This window comes from Gastrolobium bilobum, unplaced genomic scaffold, assembly GCF_033153095.1.
Source record: "Gastrolobium bilobum isolate Gb01-03AN ecotype WA unplaced genomic scaffold, APGP_CSIRO_Gbil_v1 utg54545, whole genome shotgun sequence".
Taxonomy (NCBI): domain Eukaryota; kingdom Viridiplantae; phylum Streptophyta; class Magnoliopsida; order Fabales; family Fabaceae; genus Gastrolobium; species Gastrolobium bilobum.
In genome coordinates this window covers 69,277-85,919 of record NW_026899767.1, presented here as the reverse complement: position 1 = coordinate 85,919, position 16,643 = coordinate 69,277, and the positions used below count along the sequence as shown (strand labels likewise).

The window sequence follows — 16,643 nt, the reverse complement described above, 5'->3', positions numbered from 1 at the left end:
ACGCCCAAAACTGGCGTCACATGTGTGCTCTATATATTTCCTCACCCCCTCCATTCAATTCACACCTCTTCTCTCACTCTTCATATCTCTCTTCTCCACCAACATTCCTTTATCTTTAATTTAGTATTTGAATTTTAGTTCTAATTCTATTTAAAAATGAGCTCAAATCCTGATTTCGTTCGTGTTGTGTTATATTACAATGGTACGAAGGTAAAAGGTCGACGATGTGTCATATTCGAAGGTGAAAAAAGGCCGACACGTATCTAACGCAACACAACCATTGGCGAACGGCATCAGAGAATTCGGCAGAAGTTAAGTCTTCAAGACAACCAATGTATCACTGAGATCACGACAAGGGTGTGGCAAGGTGATAAATACATTAGTTTGAAAGTGCTTGACGATGAAGACTTGGAGATGACAATGGAAGAATTTTGCAACCAGTCAAGGACAGATTTTCTAGAGTTGTATGTCGACATCGTCGCAACGGAGAATGCTCCCATACCGGTGAGGTCAGTTTATTTAAATTCTCCCTGTCTTCCAGCTTCTCTTGCCGCTCATGCGTCTCCAGTTGGTAACTTTTCTGAGGGAGATGAAAATGATCCGACTTGGGAAATGCACGACGAAGATGACGATGACGACGATGAAAATATGGCAATGGAAGAACATCTTCTGGCACAGGATGCTACTGCTTCAGAAGGAGATGAATCACGTGAGATGGGTGCGTCTGAAATCCTAATATTCCATCAACCAGTCGTCGCGCAAATGCCGCAGTTGAATGACGTTGCGTCTGCTCCGTTTGGTATTCCAAGTGAAGGTAATTATTCTCATTTGTATACTGCGTGAATAAATAACTGATTTAATACCTGAATTAGTAAGTTCGTATTAAAAAATTATAATCCGCAATTGCAGGTGACACAGATGTTATTCCTTTTTGGGAAGGAATTCCGCATTATTCTTACATTGATTGGAGTTATCAGAGCGAACAAGAATCATGTATTGATGGTTCGGTGTCTGGATCGGCTTCAATACAAGGTCTGTGGCAACTGGGTGACATGTTATTTGTCAATCAAGAATTTGCGACAAAAAAAGATGTCCAAAATGGCACTTAAGCACAACCTTATTAGGGAGCATCAAGAAGCCATTGTAATTGAGAGCACGCCTGCAAAGTTGTCCATGAAATGTTGTGCGTACGATCAAGGTTGTCCGTGGCGCGTAAGGGCGATCAAACCGGTGTTTCGTGAAAATTGGAAAATAATGAGATGGGGTGGAAAACACGAATGTGTGAATGAGCACATTTCCCAGGGTCATAGACAGCTCGATGCGGACGTTATTGCAGATCTCGTGATAGGTACCTTTTTGTATTTTAGATGTGTGAATGAACACGAATGTGTAATTAAATTCGTTCGATGTTATCGAGGCACTGATATCCTCTTCAATGCAGGGATGATAAAGTCTGAACCATCTGTGTCAATCTCTTTGGTGCAAGAAAGGATAACTGCTAAATATGGCTTTCAAGTTTCCTACAGAAAGGCGTGGTATGCGAAGCAGAAAGCGATGGCAATTCTGTACGGTGATTGGGAGGAATCGTATGCTTTTTTACCAAGGTGGTGCGAATACATGCTTCGCTTTTCTCCATGTTCATTTTATCATATACAAACTAATGATCTTTATGCCGAGCAGAGCTTAGTTTCTGGAAAAAAGGTTTTTCATCGCATTTTTTGGACGTTTAGACAGTGTTGTGAGGCGTTCAAATTTGCCAAACCCGTCATACAAATTGATGGAACACATTTATATGGAAAGTACAAAGGGAAATTGTTGGTGGCCATAGCCCAAGATGGTAATAATGAATGTTTACCGATCGCATTTGCCATCGTAGAAGGCGAAACTTTGGAAGCATGGGATTATTTTCTCGTTAATATTCGTGCTCATGTGACTACGATGTCAAACATATGTTTGATATCTGATCGGCATCGAAGCATAATATCTGCTGTGGAAAATAACCCTACTTGGCAGCCGCCAAATGCGTATCACGTATTCTGTATTCGTCATATTGCAAGCAACTTCAATCAAAAGTTTCGAAATGAAGATTTGAAGCGGATGTTAAAGAATTTAGGTATACTCATTGACTGAATGCGTAATTATTTCTTTCCATTATGACTGTCAATTTATGTTTAATTCATTCATGTCCAATTTGTGCAGGTTATACTCCAGCAATGGTTGATTTTGAAAGGAATCTTGCGAGTTTTCGTGAAAGTAGTCCTCAAATTGCTGAGTGGATTGATGCGATTCCTAAGGAAAAGTGGTCGCGTGCCTACGATATTGAAGGACAGAGGTACGGTCATATGACAACAAATTTGGCTGAATCTGTCAATAGGGTTTTGAAGGGGGCCAGAAATATGCCTATAACAGCATTGGTTAAGCATACATATAGCATATTGGTTGCATATTTTGTTGAGAGAGGAACAAATGCTCTTGCACAACTTCAATCAGCTCATCGTCACTCCAAAAATGTTGTTGAATTGGTCAAAAAGAACCAGGTAGATGCAACAGGCCACCACGTTCGTGCATACAATGTTGAACATACTGTATTCAAGATTGGCGCAGGTTGGGAGCGTTTATATTCTGTCAACCTCCCACAGAGATACTGCCAGTGTGGAAAGTTTAAGGCCTTTAAGTATTCGTGTAGTCACGCCGTTGCTGCTGCGTTAAGTGTTAGGCAGAGTGCGTTCACTTACGTTGACGACGTCTTCTTGATAACTAACTTGGTCGAGGCTTATTCTTTTCCGTGGGAGCCAATCGGAAACGAGGAAGCAATACCTGAAATTAGTGGTGCAAAGATTATTCCTGATTCTACTATGTTGCGTGCAAAAGGTCGTCCAAAGTCAAGTCGCATCCGCAATGTGATGGATGAAGTTGAGACAAGCCAGAGCCGTATCAGGTGTGGACTTTGCAAGGAACGCGTCCATAATCGTCGGCGATGTCCAAGTCGTGGGAGAAACGACTGATTTGCATATTATGTAATTATTTTGCTGTTGGTTATGTTATTGCATGAATTGTAATGTCCGTTATGTTGGACTTTTTACTTTCCGTTTATGTATGTTTTTTATCTTGTATTATTAATTAGCTGATGCTGTTAGTTACCGTAATATAAATGCGCAAAGAACAATAACCAAAACATAAATAATAACGCATAGTGAATAGTCCAAATAATATAATAATGTAGCGTCCACAAAATAACAACATGCTACACTCATATGACATATACAAAAGAACAAAATAATAACAATATGAAACAGTCCACAACATAGTGAATACTCAAAATGGCAATGAAACTACGACCACGGTGGCCATGGCCTATGTCGTGCATCCCTATCTGGCAGTATACGTCTGTCCCAGACTGGGTCACCCTGATGCTCCTGTGGAGGTGGAGTGTGGAAGTCATCCATCGCCGCACGGATGAAATCATCTGATGGTCCTGCACTGCTGCCCGGCACATCAAAAGGGGTATGTCCCTGACTGTGAGAATCTGTGGCTAGAGTCTCCCCACTGTCATGGCTCTCTGCAACAAGGCCTACAGAGCGATACAACTCCATCGTGTCCTCTGCAGACCAAAAGGGGTAATCGGCATCAAGCCCTATGAATAGGGCTGGAAATCAGGCTGTGAGGATGCCAGATCCACTCCTGCCATAGCCATCGGACTAGCCTGGAAAACTGGCTCCTGCCCGCTCATGTAAGGGTGCTCAGACGCCGCCTGACTAGGACCTGCCGCATACTGCGATCCGTGATGATAAATCGGTTGTGACCCGTAAGTAGGACCAAATGCTGGAGGTCTAAACCATCCCTGAGTCTCGATCACTGGTCTAGGTGCCATAATCAGGACAGGCTCAGCAACAACTCTCTCACGTCTACGTCCTAATCCGCATCCCTCCCGTCTATTACGAGGAACATCCACGATCAACTGAGGATCACGATGTGTCTGCACGGGGGGTGCCTCAGGTCCAGGCTCATCAACTCGTGAACTCTCACGAAACATCCCAATAATCCGGCTATCTCCTCGTGGATATACTGTAGTCCAAATCGAGGAAACTCCTCCGCCGTTGTTGCATGATAAAGCATTTCAAGACCGTCAATCTGCATATTACGAAAAAATGTTAGAAATGTGAAACAAATGTAAAATAAGTACAAAACTCACCATTCGCCCTATCTTTGCTGCCCTCCAAGATAAGTAGCGCTTTCCCCTCTCTCTGTACCACTCCATGTACGCATGATTAGGTGACATCAAACCATATAATGGAGGTGGCAGTACAATTTGCTGAATCCTGGTATTCCATCGATCAATGTGAGCCCTGAGCTTACGTCTCTAGTTCTCTTCAACCTTCCCCCGTAGAGTATGATCATGTATTCCTCTCAATTTTCTAGATTTTTCCGGGATGGGTTGATTAAGACCGAACTGTCGCATGCACCTATCCGGTTGACATGCCTCAACTGTGTGGAAGTAGATAATAGGTGTGGCAGCAAGCCACAGATACTGCTGCTCTGGAGTCACGTCAAGCCACTCATATTCTATATATGGATGCCACACCACCTACAAACAAAATGTGAAACAATATATAGAGTTACAAAAAAAAATAAACCCATAGACAAATAACAACATCGTAAGTATCCAACACCAAACCTCATCTCTACAGAGTGTGTCCAATGTTGCCCGATAATGGGTGACCTCATGAGGTTTAAACTTTTGTACAGCATTAAACCTGTCAATCAGAAACATTATCAACCATACATAATCGTCCAAAGTCAAGAAGTATACAGTTAGTATATACATTATTAACCATACATTATCGAAATCAAATGAAGAAAATAAATCATACCGGCATCCATAATGTGTGCCCGGCTCTGGATGAGGAGGAATGGGTGGAGCAATGGGTGGGAATCGTATCCATGCCCAAATTTGAAGGAGAATATGGCAACCACCCATGTCGCTTCGACGAGCATCTGTCACTTCACACAAATTTCTGAACAAGTGTGTCAAAACTGCAGATCCCCAGCTGAATCGGCCAATGTCCTCAAATCCTCCACCTAGCAACGGGACAAGCCGGCAACCAAAATTGCTACCTCCAGACTTGTCCGCCAGCAACCAAGTCCCCAACATCCGGGCAATGTGGGCTTTTGTGAAGTAGATCTCGGCAGCATGATTCCCCTCATGATCAGTCCACCGGGTATAATGTCAATCCAAGAATGAGATGCGGAGGTCGCCGGAATGATGGAACTCACCAGCCTCTGGAACATGTCCAAAAACAGCAGAACAAGCAGCGTGCCAATCCTCAGAGGTCGATCCGATGACGACAGTACCGTCGGTCGGCAAGCCCAAGATGCCTGCCACATCTTGTAAGGTGATCGTCATCTCACCTTGGGTCATGTGAAAGGTATGTGTCTCTGGTCTCCACCTCTCGACCAGAGCACTAATTAAAAATGTATCTATCTGTGATAAATTACGCAGTTATCACGTGTTAACGAATTTTATTAAATAATTACATAAATACAAAACGACATAAGGATATGTTGCATCCTGGAAACATGTATGAAACCCACCTGTCTGAGGTACTCTTCCACAACCTGTGGAATAGCACCGGTAGGTGGGCCCCCTTGTGGCTTCCTACGCCTAGTCTTAATCTTTCTTACATGCTCAGTATTCCACACTCGCTGTGAAATATGACCTTTCTGCGTCCTCTGACGAAGGACCTCCCACCAGTAGGGTCCAGGTATGATCCACATGTTGGGATCGGTGGGCTCTACATCTGAATCAGATCCCGAAGAAGATGATGACTCAGCCATTATCCTCAACTAACTACAAAGTTATGCACTCCCGCATTAATAACATCATACATACGAAATTTACAAAGTCTCTAACACTATTTATAAATCACTAATTAATATGCTAAACCCTAATACATAATTAAAAATCGGTAATAATAATAACTACGTAATAATAATATTACTATATCATTTCAACATTCATAGCATGACACAAAATTTCAAAGTGACTATCCTAATGTTCCAAGTCTCTAATATACAATCAATCCTAACATGTATTACTAACTAGCACTGTAATTTAAATGTATACATATGAGGTATTATGACCTTACCTACGTTGGCAGAGCTTCACTACGAACCGCGGTTAGAGAGAAGTTAGAGAGAGGTTGGAGAGAGGTTAGAGAGGTAAATGAGTAAGGAGTGAAAAAAGGAAAGTGGGGTATACATAGGTTGCACATGAGACGCCCTCTTTGGGCGTCGCATGTGACGCCCCAGTGGGGCGTTTTCTCTAGGGGAGAGACGCCTCACTGGGGGGGCGTCTCATTGTGCAACAGATATGTAATTTTTAACAAAACAGCATTAAATGCGTAATTATTTTAATTAAGAGTGAATACCCTTTTTAGTCCCTGGAAATATTTGCGAAGCACAATTTACTCCCTCGGTTTAAAAAAGTCACATTTCAGTGTTTCGTTTTTAAAAAAAAGGGACACGTTTATCCTTCTGTTGACGTCGTATTGATAGCTGCCTTGTGTCTAGTTGGATGTTTGGACATGTGACCGTTGTATGAAAGAGTGAGTGACCCAATATAGTCCCTGTCAAATTTAGAACCCTAAATCAGCCTAAGAATAAGAAAAAAACCCCAAAACACATTTTGTTGAAGATTGAATAGAGTGTCAAGTAGAAGGTGTTTACTGGCTATTTTCTGGTGCGTAGAAGAAGATGACTATGTTATCTGGCTTGGGGGATCAAGTTTTCTGGTGCATTTGGGAGTAGAACAACCTGACGGAATTTTGGACGAAGGTGCAAGATGTTGTTTAGCAAGATCTGAGTATGAAGGTGCAGGAAAGAAAGCTATGATGATTGCAATGGTTGTAACAATGAAATGCATTGTACGAAATGTAGTTTTTCTTGAATAAAATTGAATGACTTGTTAACCACTGTGATGAATAATGTTAAGAAGATGCACTTTTGGTCCCTGTATATTGGAACCTAATGATATAAACTAGAACCCAATTTAGTCCCTGGATATTGGACCCTAATGATATAAACTAGAACCTAATTTAGTCCCTGGATTTTTTATCGAGGGCCAATTAGGTCCTTGAAAAAATATATCGGGGCACTTTTTGGTCCCTGACAGTTAAAATTTGGACATGACCTGTTTAGACTAAATTGGACACAAGCTGCAATTCAAAAGCTGTTCATCACAAAGACATAATGCAGCAATTCAAAAATCAGCAAGCTGCAGCAATTCAAAAGCTGCAATTCATACAAGCTGCAATCCAAAAATTGGACATGAACACATTGCATTCAAATTTGTCCAAACAGCAACGACCAAACAGTACCCAGAATTGGACCACCTGCATTGTAGCCAGAATAAAAAAGATTCATACACAAATTAACAAATCAACATACAGATACAGCTTGCAGCAATGGGAAACAACTGATATAAAAAAGGAAGTTGTAGCCAGTTACAATTGCATACCCTTCCATCATAATTAAAGGCTTGTCAAAAAACAGAACCTATGATGGGCACCAGAACCTATGGGGGCACCAAAAAATACAGTCATGAACTTTGTTGCCAATACAATAAAAAAGTGAACCCTTATACAAAAAAACTGTATCCAAGCATGATTCAAGCTGGTCTTGGTGGCCTAAACCCAGGTGTGGCCATGAAAGCCATAAGCCTGCTCCTTGTGCCACTGCTTGTTGCATTGATGGGCTGTATTACTCCAAAACTCAAAAACAATTGCTATTGACATATTCTTAGTATATCATGAAAGGGTCGAGTATACACAATTTCACATTTTATAGCACATAAAACAGAAATACAAAGCCATATAATCATGGCATCTTGTGAATTTTAATCATCACCAAACAGAACTACATTGTCATTACATTTCATTGAAGAAAAAAAACATTTCGATCACTACATTTAATTGTTACAACAACTGCAATCAAAAAATAAATCATCAAAAACCCTACACAAGTAGCAACTAAGACCCTAGCTGCCCTACCAACATGCCTAATTTCCTTGTCCATCCTATCTAACTCCTCCACCATCTTCAGGTATAGCTCATTCAGCTTTCTTTTCTGCACCTTGATATTCAGTTCTTGCTCACTAATCTTCACACCATGGTCATTCAACTTAGCTTGCAGTTGGTCACTGATTATCATGTCCACATGCTTCAGCTTGAAATCCATTTCAGCAACATCCAACTCCACCTTGTTGATTCTTCCATCTTCAAGCTCCAAGCTTTCATTACATACATCATCTACCCATCTAAAAAAATTACAAAAGGGCTTCTTATCCTGCCAAAATTTCAGTCCACCGTAAGCAAATATTCCAAGTTATCAAAACTCAATTTACAAATGTATACCTTGAAATTAGGGCACCCAAAGAATGCCCTATTTGGGTTTCTCTCTGTTTTGGAGGTATGGACGATTGTTTGCCTCCCACATTTGCACCTTCGACCACCAGGTAGTCCCTTTGTTCTACAACCAAAAGACGTACTCCCACTTGATCCCCCAAGCCAGATGACATACTCATCTTCTTCTACGCACCGGAAAATAGCCAGTAAACACCTTCTACTTGACACTCTATTCAATCTTCATCGTGGGGAGCTTTTGGGGTTTTTTTTGTTCATGGCTTAGGCTGATTTAGGGTTCCTAATTTGACAGGGACGAATTTGGGTCACTGACCCTTTCATGCAAGGGTCACCTGTCCAAACATTGGGATAGACACAAGACATCTACCTAAACGACGTCGCTTTCTATCCACGTGGCCAGGACGTTAGTGACTCAGCCACTTAACGTTCCACCTGGCCTCTGTCAACAGGGTCGTCACAATCCATGTAACAGAAGGACAAACGTGTCCATTTTTTTCAAAAATTAGACACTAAAATGTGACTTTTTTAAACCGAGGGACTAAATTGTGCTTCGCAAATATTTTCAGGGACGGAAAAGGGTATTTACTCTTTAATTAATTACATTATTTTAATTTTTTTGCCTCTCAATGTTCACAAAATCAAGCTACAACTCACAAAACATTTGACCAATAAAGAACAAGACAAAATTGGGAACAAAAGGGAAACTATGGCAGCACTTAAGCATTCAAAGCGAATAAAGGTGGTAATTGGCACCCCTGGAATTCGAAAGTGAACCAAGAAGCAGAGGAGAGAAAATAAAAAGGCAATTTAACTTGTTAATTGAGAATTGAGATAGCTTGTAATGATAATAATTAGAGCTGCAACAATTTAATTCAATAATAATAAGAATAATGAATGAAAATTAATTTGATTGTAATAAAGATGAAAACTTGTTTTTCTCTTTTTAAAAATAAATGTTTGAAATACCAATACCACCTTGACTTTGATAGTTTGATGCCATAATACACCCTTCAATTTTTCTTTTTCTTTTTGTAAAATTTATATTCTTTAAACTATTGGGCTGGACTAACAGATTTTGGGTCATGTTAAAATTGGATTCTATCCACTCTTTTTCTTTCTTTTATTTTCAAAATTTTCTTTGTATTTATTTTATTTTATTTTTTTAACAATAGGGACGAAATTGAGTTATCACATGTATGAACGAGCACATATGTGGTTTTGCTTAACTTTTGTATTAAAAAAAATCTTCTCAGCTTCAAGTTTTCCGCTGTAGCCTTTTGATTATAAATTTTTCTCTGTATAAGATTAATATCATTGAAAAAAATTCAAAAATTCGGATATGGTTTCTCTTAGAATCACTTACTCTCTTATTATATTTTTTTTCATCTAGCCTATCTTCTAACACTGTTAAACTATCAATTTTGTCTCTACAAAAAAAATTACTACTAGACTATCTATTATTGTGTTTCTACTAACCTTTTTCAATTTCTTGAGATTCGAGGATGAATATTTTTCTACAATGATGATGCACCAAGATTTGAGTTAGAATGTGCATTTGTGCATTATTTTTTAGTTTTTAGGCTTATTTTTTTTACATTGATAATATTATAATTTTTTATTTTAATTATATTTTAGGATTATTTGACATTATATAAAAGGATGTTTAAAACTTCATTTATTGGTTGTTGAATTTCATAATATTATTATATTTTTTAGAACAAGCATTCTCCTTATTAAGTCCAATTGGTCTGCTTAGTCTATTTTTTGGGTTTTGGCATCACAATTAACAAATTTTTCATGTTAAATTCGGTAGTCATCGTTGCGTAAGTAACCTCAATCCTTTGCAACCAAATTTAGCAATTAGATTAACAAAAAAGAAAAAGTAAAGGTACTTTGTTTGTACTTTTTTTTTTTATTTTCTCTGATATTCAGGGATGCAGGCATTTCAGCAATGACCTTGTTGGTGTTTGGGGCAAATCTTATTAAGGGTAAGTCAATAAAATGAATTTCACAAATTTGACATTAATCTCTTTGGATGAGTTCAACTTAGTAATTACATTTGAATATGAATGTGATGCTTTTTTCATGTTTAAAAGGAATAAGAAAGCAACTTCCACTTATTGTTGGCATTACTTTGGTTAGATTCATTGCCTTGCCAGCAATAGGAATAGGCATTATTAAAGGTGTCATTCATTTTGGCTTGATCCACCCTGATCCACTATATCTGTTTTTTTTTACTGCTTCAATTTGCCCTTCCACCAGGAGTATCCATGACTCCATGAGTAAGTTCATGAAATTTAAAAATGAGTATTTATGGGAAAACCAATATAACTATTGTGACATCCCAAAATAATTTTTTATTATTATTTTTAAGGTTTGAAGATTTTATGATAAGAATTTCACAATGAACAAAAGAATCAAAATTCAGTTGTGCTTGACTCCAATTATTCTCATAAGAGCTCAGGCTCAATTAATGTTGTTTTAAAACATTTCTCTGTATTACTGTGTGGCATCATATATGGAGGGAATTTATTGTCCTTGTTGCTATAAAACTTATTCCTTTTTTGGCTATTAGTTCTTTTACATTCTCCCAAAGTGACATTTTATTTATCTGGAAGTTGGAATTATCAAGTTGATTACAATTGATAATGACAGAATAAATTATTTTCGCATAAACGAAAGGTTAAATAATATATTCACTTTGAAAATTTATCATATGTTCCACCTAACACTTCTTAATTTGTCTACAAATATCTATCCATCGATAGTATACATAAATTTAACTTCATAATTTACAGGTTACAAAAACTTTATTCTTTACCAAACTTGTTTGCATTTCGAATATGGGTTCATATCCATATAACTGTTTTCACTTTCTATTGCCAAAAAAATCTTAATCATTTCTCCCTTAGACTTTAGATGGTAATATACTTATTTTATGACTGTAACAGCTACGATTACTCAATTATTTGGAGCTGGTGAGGGTGAATGCTCAGTTATCATGTTAGCAACTTATTCGTGTGCTACAATTTTGCTTACACTCTCATGCACATTCTTTATTATGTGGCTTGTTCTATAGTTATTTTATATTGCAAGATCTTTTTTTGACATTTCACAGATGCCAAAGTGTCAAATAAAATGATTTTAACATCTAAATTTGTATAGAATTTAGCTAAGTTAGGACTGGTTTAAGTGTGTTATGGGTTCATATTAGAAGCCTATGTTCTAAAAGGCCTAAGAAAGGGTTATCGAAATAGGAAACTAAAGGAGATTAAGGAAAGGATCCTTAATGACTATCAATACTAATATGACAGGTATGAACCTGGACATGAGCCTTCAGAAAAGCCACCTAAGGTTCCAAAATTCTACTATTCACAGGTAAACTTCATAAATAAGAGGTAAAGTCTATAGGTATGGACACATTCTCTCTTATTGTTATGTTGTCACTATGCACACACATCTTCCCTTCAGCAAAGTCATCTCTCTTAGTGCACAATGATCTGTTAAACTCAAAGATATTTCTTTCATAGATGTCCGAAAGAGCTCTTAGATCCAATATAGACATACTAGTCTCTGACTAGACATCTTTGTCCCAAGGATAGAATATTGGCGTCGTATGTGGGAAAGGTAAATTTTCACTCCCACGATCAACTATGGTGAACACAAGATGTAACAGCCACCTCCCACGAATCCTGTTCTAACAGAACAGCCTCCCAATGAACCTAATCATGATGTTGTACGCGTCAACGACACTATCTCGAACACGACCTCTACCTCGACACCAAATCCTCCAGCTCAGCCAGCATCGCGCCAGCCTCCTCCACCACTGCACCAACCACCTCCAACGATAGACGTACACAACCGCATTGCGCAAACCGCACTCAACATGATCCTGCAGCGAATGAAGGAGATGGAAAATCGGAACCAACTCCAAAGCAGTTAGATGCTCGGAGAATTCAAGAACTTGAAGAACGGCTGTTGCAATGGAGAAACCCGGAACAAGAAGTAGGCCAAGTCTAGGGTGAAGGATAGAGAAGAGTAGAAAGAAACCGAGAAGTAGACCACGATAGAAACGCCGGCAATGACACTGAGAACGAAGTCAGGAATGGAAGCGAGATAGATAACATAGGTTGAGATGTGGATAATGAGCGAGGCCGATATGTGAATGACGACCGAGGTAGAGATGATGGCAGAGCCAGAAATATGGATCAAAATCGAGATGAAGGCTGAGATGAAGCTGAACGCAACAGAGATGTAGTGGAGCGCAACCAGAATGCACAAGATCTTGGTTGTGGTGAAGGAGGTGTGTGTAGAAGGAAATAACGCAGAGGGTAATACAACAAGAGCCATTTCTTAGACGAGATCGTGAATGCGTCTTACCTAGAAGAGTTCCACTCGACACGCTTATCGAAATATGACGGGAGTTAGGATCCTTAGGTTCACATTGATGCCTTTGACAAGATATGTATATCAGAGGAATTGATGAGCCAATCATTTCCCAGATATTTGTAACAACTCTGACAAGAGCCATGCAGTCATGTTCTCGACATTACTAGAAAATTCAGTTAGATCATTTGAAGAATTTGGAAACAAGTTCTTGTTGAACTTTACTACTAGTAAAAAGCATCCGAAGTCAGAATTCTCACTAGGCAAGATCAAGCAGCAGTCGGGTGAAATACTTCAAAAGTATTTGGATCATTTCAAAAATAAAGCATTACAGGTCTCGGATTTGCAAGAAAATATGCATGTACATCTGGTAGTAGCCGGGCTAGATGGCTCATCCAGATTAGCAAAATTTATCTACAAGGACAAAGTCAAAATGCTGGAGGAATTTAGAGCCTGGTCAAAGAAGTACCTGGAGTTGGAGCAGGTGGAGTTAGCAAATGCCGCAATTAAAGACACTAAAGGTCGAAGTCCACGAAGAAGGAGCTCGGCCAAAAGAGAAAGAGATCAACCCGAAATCAAGAGGTAATCTGATTTCTGAGGCAAAAGCTCAGACGATCGACCCATGAGGGAAAGATACAAAAAGTATGCCCCCCTGAATGTACCATGATCCCAGATATGTAAGGAAGTGACTTTAACCGATATGAAGAAAGTAGAGTCGTCCAGACCAATATTCAATAGAGGCGGATTAGATAGCTCTAGGTTGTGCATTTCATGATGGACCTAGTCACACTACTGATGAGTTCTGCGATCTCTAGGATGCAATCGATAAATGTATTAGGGAAGAAAAGCTATGTCAGTACCTAATTAAAACCCAAAGTTAGAAGAACAAAAAAAGAAAGTAAAAGGGTAGCAGTAAGAGCCGAAGCCCGTAAAAGACAAAGGAAGAAAGAAAGTAAAGGTAAGAAGGCGGAATCCAATAGTGATGAGTTTTCTGAAGCTGAGTTTGACTGCAACATGATCAGTGGAGCTTTGGAGGAGACACCATAAGTTCCAGGAGAAGATACACGTTGTGACTTCGGCAAGTGTACCGATAGTACAAGTAATAAAGTGTAAGAGTACGAGATCGTTCTCACGAGGATTAGAATTTCAATCACTATTTTCGCTTAAGTTGAACAATCAATTAAAAGATTTGATGAAATTTGAATTCAAAATTAAAACTAGATAACTAAACAAGAAGATAAATTTTGAGTTACTTTCCAATCAAGAAACGTAGTTAGGATTTTTGATTTCCCTCAATCTCCCCTTTATGTTATGAATTAAAACTTTTAATTAAACGTCCTTAACATATCTCCAATCAATTCTCTTAGATTAATTAGGACTAAATCCCTTGATATCCCAATTTATTCCTAAAGAAAATAAGTATTAAGTTCAAGAATCACAAAGATCACATAACCCTTATAACTATCCCTAGAATCATAAGAATTACGATGAATTTACCAAGCACGATTTATGTACCAACATTCCTATCATCATACATTCACCCTAGATCAACCCACAAGATCAAACTTATAGAAGGCATAAAGAAAAGATAAATTCATTCAATATAAAAACGAAATTTGACATTAAAGATTATTTATAACATAAAGATTTGATTGAGTTCCATATAGCCCTAACTACAAAGAAAATTTAGCCTAACATGGTAGAACCAAGAAAACAAGAAAGCTTCCACAAACTACATTGGTGTGATGGCGTGGTGAATCTTCAAGGTTTCCAACGGAATCGTGACTCCGACCTATTACCAGCTTTTAAAAGAATGAAAGACTCGCTTCTTCAATGAAAACTACTTCTTAGCCGTCAAGTGTTATGAGTTTTCTCTAAAAATTAAATTAAATATATGTAGAAACCCTAACTTTGGGTGAAAATACCATACTGGGCCTTAGTTGGGTCATAATCGGGTGTTAAAATGCTCCGGAGAACGTTAAAATGCTCATTGTCAGAGTTGAAAACATAACAAGGGCCTTAGCTAAGTCTCTCTTTTCATATTCTAAGCGTTAAAACACTCATTTTTCACCTACAAAACAACCAAGGATCATGCACATTAGTCAATAATTCAAATTTCATGCTTTTTAGCCAAATAACCCTAAGTTTCCATGCTTTTGACTATACAATATAGATGATTTTAGTCCATAAAAACATCATAAACTATGAGTTTATCAAACAATTCTCAGATTTAGAATATTATTGTCCTTAGAAATCAATTAAAACATGACTATGGGAAAGGAGATAGGCGTGTGCTCAATGAAATCTCAACAAGTTAATCGATCAGTATCATAATCATCGGAGCATTCAGACTCAATGTGTAGAAATAATGATACACCAAGTCAAGCAAGTGTTCATAATCCACAAGTCATAAAATCATAATAAGAATTCTCAAGACAAAGAGTAGGAAGATTACATCAAAATACCCCCTCACTAGGATTTTCAATTCACTCACACTCAAGTGTTTGAGGGTATGTATTTCACTCATGTTCCACTAAATCAACACTACATACGCTTGGTTATATTCTAACTCTCCACAATCTTAATGGTATACACAGTAAATCAAGAGGTCTTTTATAAAGCTGTAACGTAGCCTGGCTAAAAGGAAAGGAAATAAATGGGATTGTAGAGAAATAAGAGACGAAAGAATTTTAAAATAAATCTGTGTGTGTAATAGCGCAGCGAAGGTTATATTATATATAGAACTACTGATTATATACAACCTGAAATACATGATGTGGGACTAAGCCTATACTACTTCTAATATATATACAACACTCCACATCAAGCTGGAGTGTAAATCATAAGCACCAAGCTCGTTACATATATACTCTATTCGATGACCCCTCAAAGACTTCATAAATACATCTGCTAATTGATTATTAAAGGGTACAAAACTAGTATTAATTTCACCAGCAAGGATCTTCTCTCGATTAAACTGACAATTTATCTTGATATGCTTGGTTCTTTCAAGAAACACTGGATTGGAAGAAATATGTAGTGCTGCTTGATGAGGGTTGTCGGTCCTGTGTCTCCAAAATCTAAGCTTTCTAAGAAGTTGCTTAAACCAGATGAGCTCGCAAGTAGTAGTAGCCATGGAGCGATACTCTGCTTCAGCACTTGATCTGGCAACTACATTATACTTCTTACTTTTCTAGGAAATCAAGTTGCCTCCAACGAAGGCACAATATCCAGCAGTAGATCTTCTATCAGTAGGACAACCGGCTTACCCTCCCTTCGTCAAGCCTTTCCTTTCATGGTTGGGGGAAGCATTCACTGATCTGAACTTGGCGGGCATCCTTTCCAGCCTTATTCAAATAGGGGGCGGGTTTTGTTGGTTGACTGCTGAACTCTGAGCTTAGGCTATTCATACTGGTCTCCGGATTGCCTTGGCTCTAAGCTTCAAAACGGAATATTCGAAAAAAAAAAAGATGGAGCAGACTAAGACTAAGGTTGCTTTGCCTTCTAATAGTATTCGACAACTTTAACATGACCTTTATCTTCATATTCAAGGCCTTTTTCTGAAAACACCTTGATATACTTGAGAATATGAAAGACGACATTCCAGTATTCTTGACATGTAGAATTAAGAAACTGACTTACCACACTAACTACAAATGAAATGTCAGGTCGAGTGACTGTGAGGTAGTTTAGTTTTTCAACCAATCTTCTTTACCTTTCAGGATCTCAAAAGGGCTCCCCTAATTTGGTAAAAGCTTGACACTTGGATCCAAATATGTATCAACAGACTTAGAATTTAACAAAGCAGTCTCTTCAAGAATATCCAGAGCATATTTT

At 38.4% G+C, this 16,643-nt stretch overlaps 1 protein-coding gene across 1 annotated transcript; it reads left to right on the top strand.

Annotated features, from left to right (window-relative positions):
* The first annotated feature begins 1,938 nt into the window (after positions 1-1,938).
* LOC133293280 (uncharacterized) lies at positions 1,939-3,005 on the top strand. Its single transcript, XM_061491818.1, has 2 exons — positions 1,939-2,038; positions 2,200-3,005. Exons 1-2 carry the CDS (start codon positions 1,939-1,941, stop codon positions 3,003-3,005), a joined length of 906 nt encoding a protein of 301 aa, XP_061347802.1.
* The last annotated feature ends 13,638 nt before the right edge of the window (positions 3,006-16,643 follow it).

Coding starts and splice junctions, on each gene's coding strand:
- LOC133293280 (XM_061491818.1), top strand. CDS start 1,939: ATGTCAAACATATGTTTGATATCTGATCGGCATCGAAGCATAATATCT. Junction 2,039..2,199: donor AAATGCGTATCACGTATTCT/GTATTCGTCATA, acceptor CAATTTGTGCAG/GTTATACTCCAGCAATGGTT.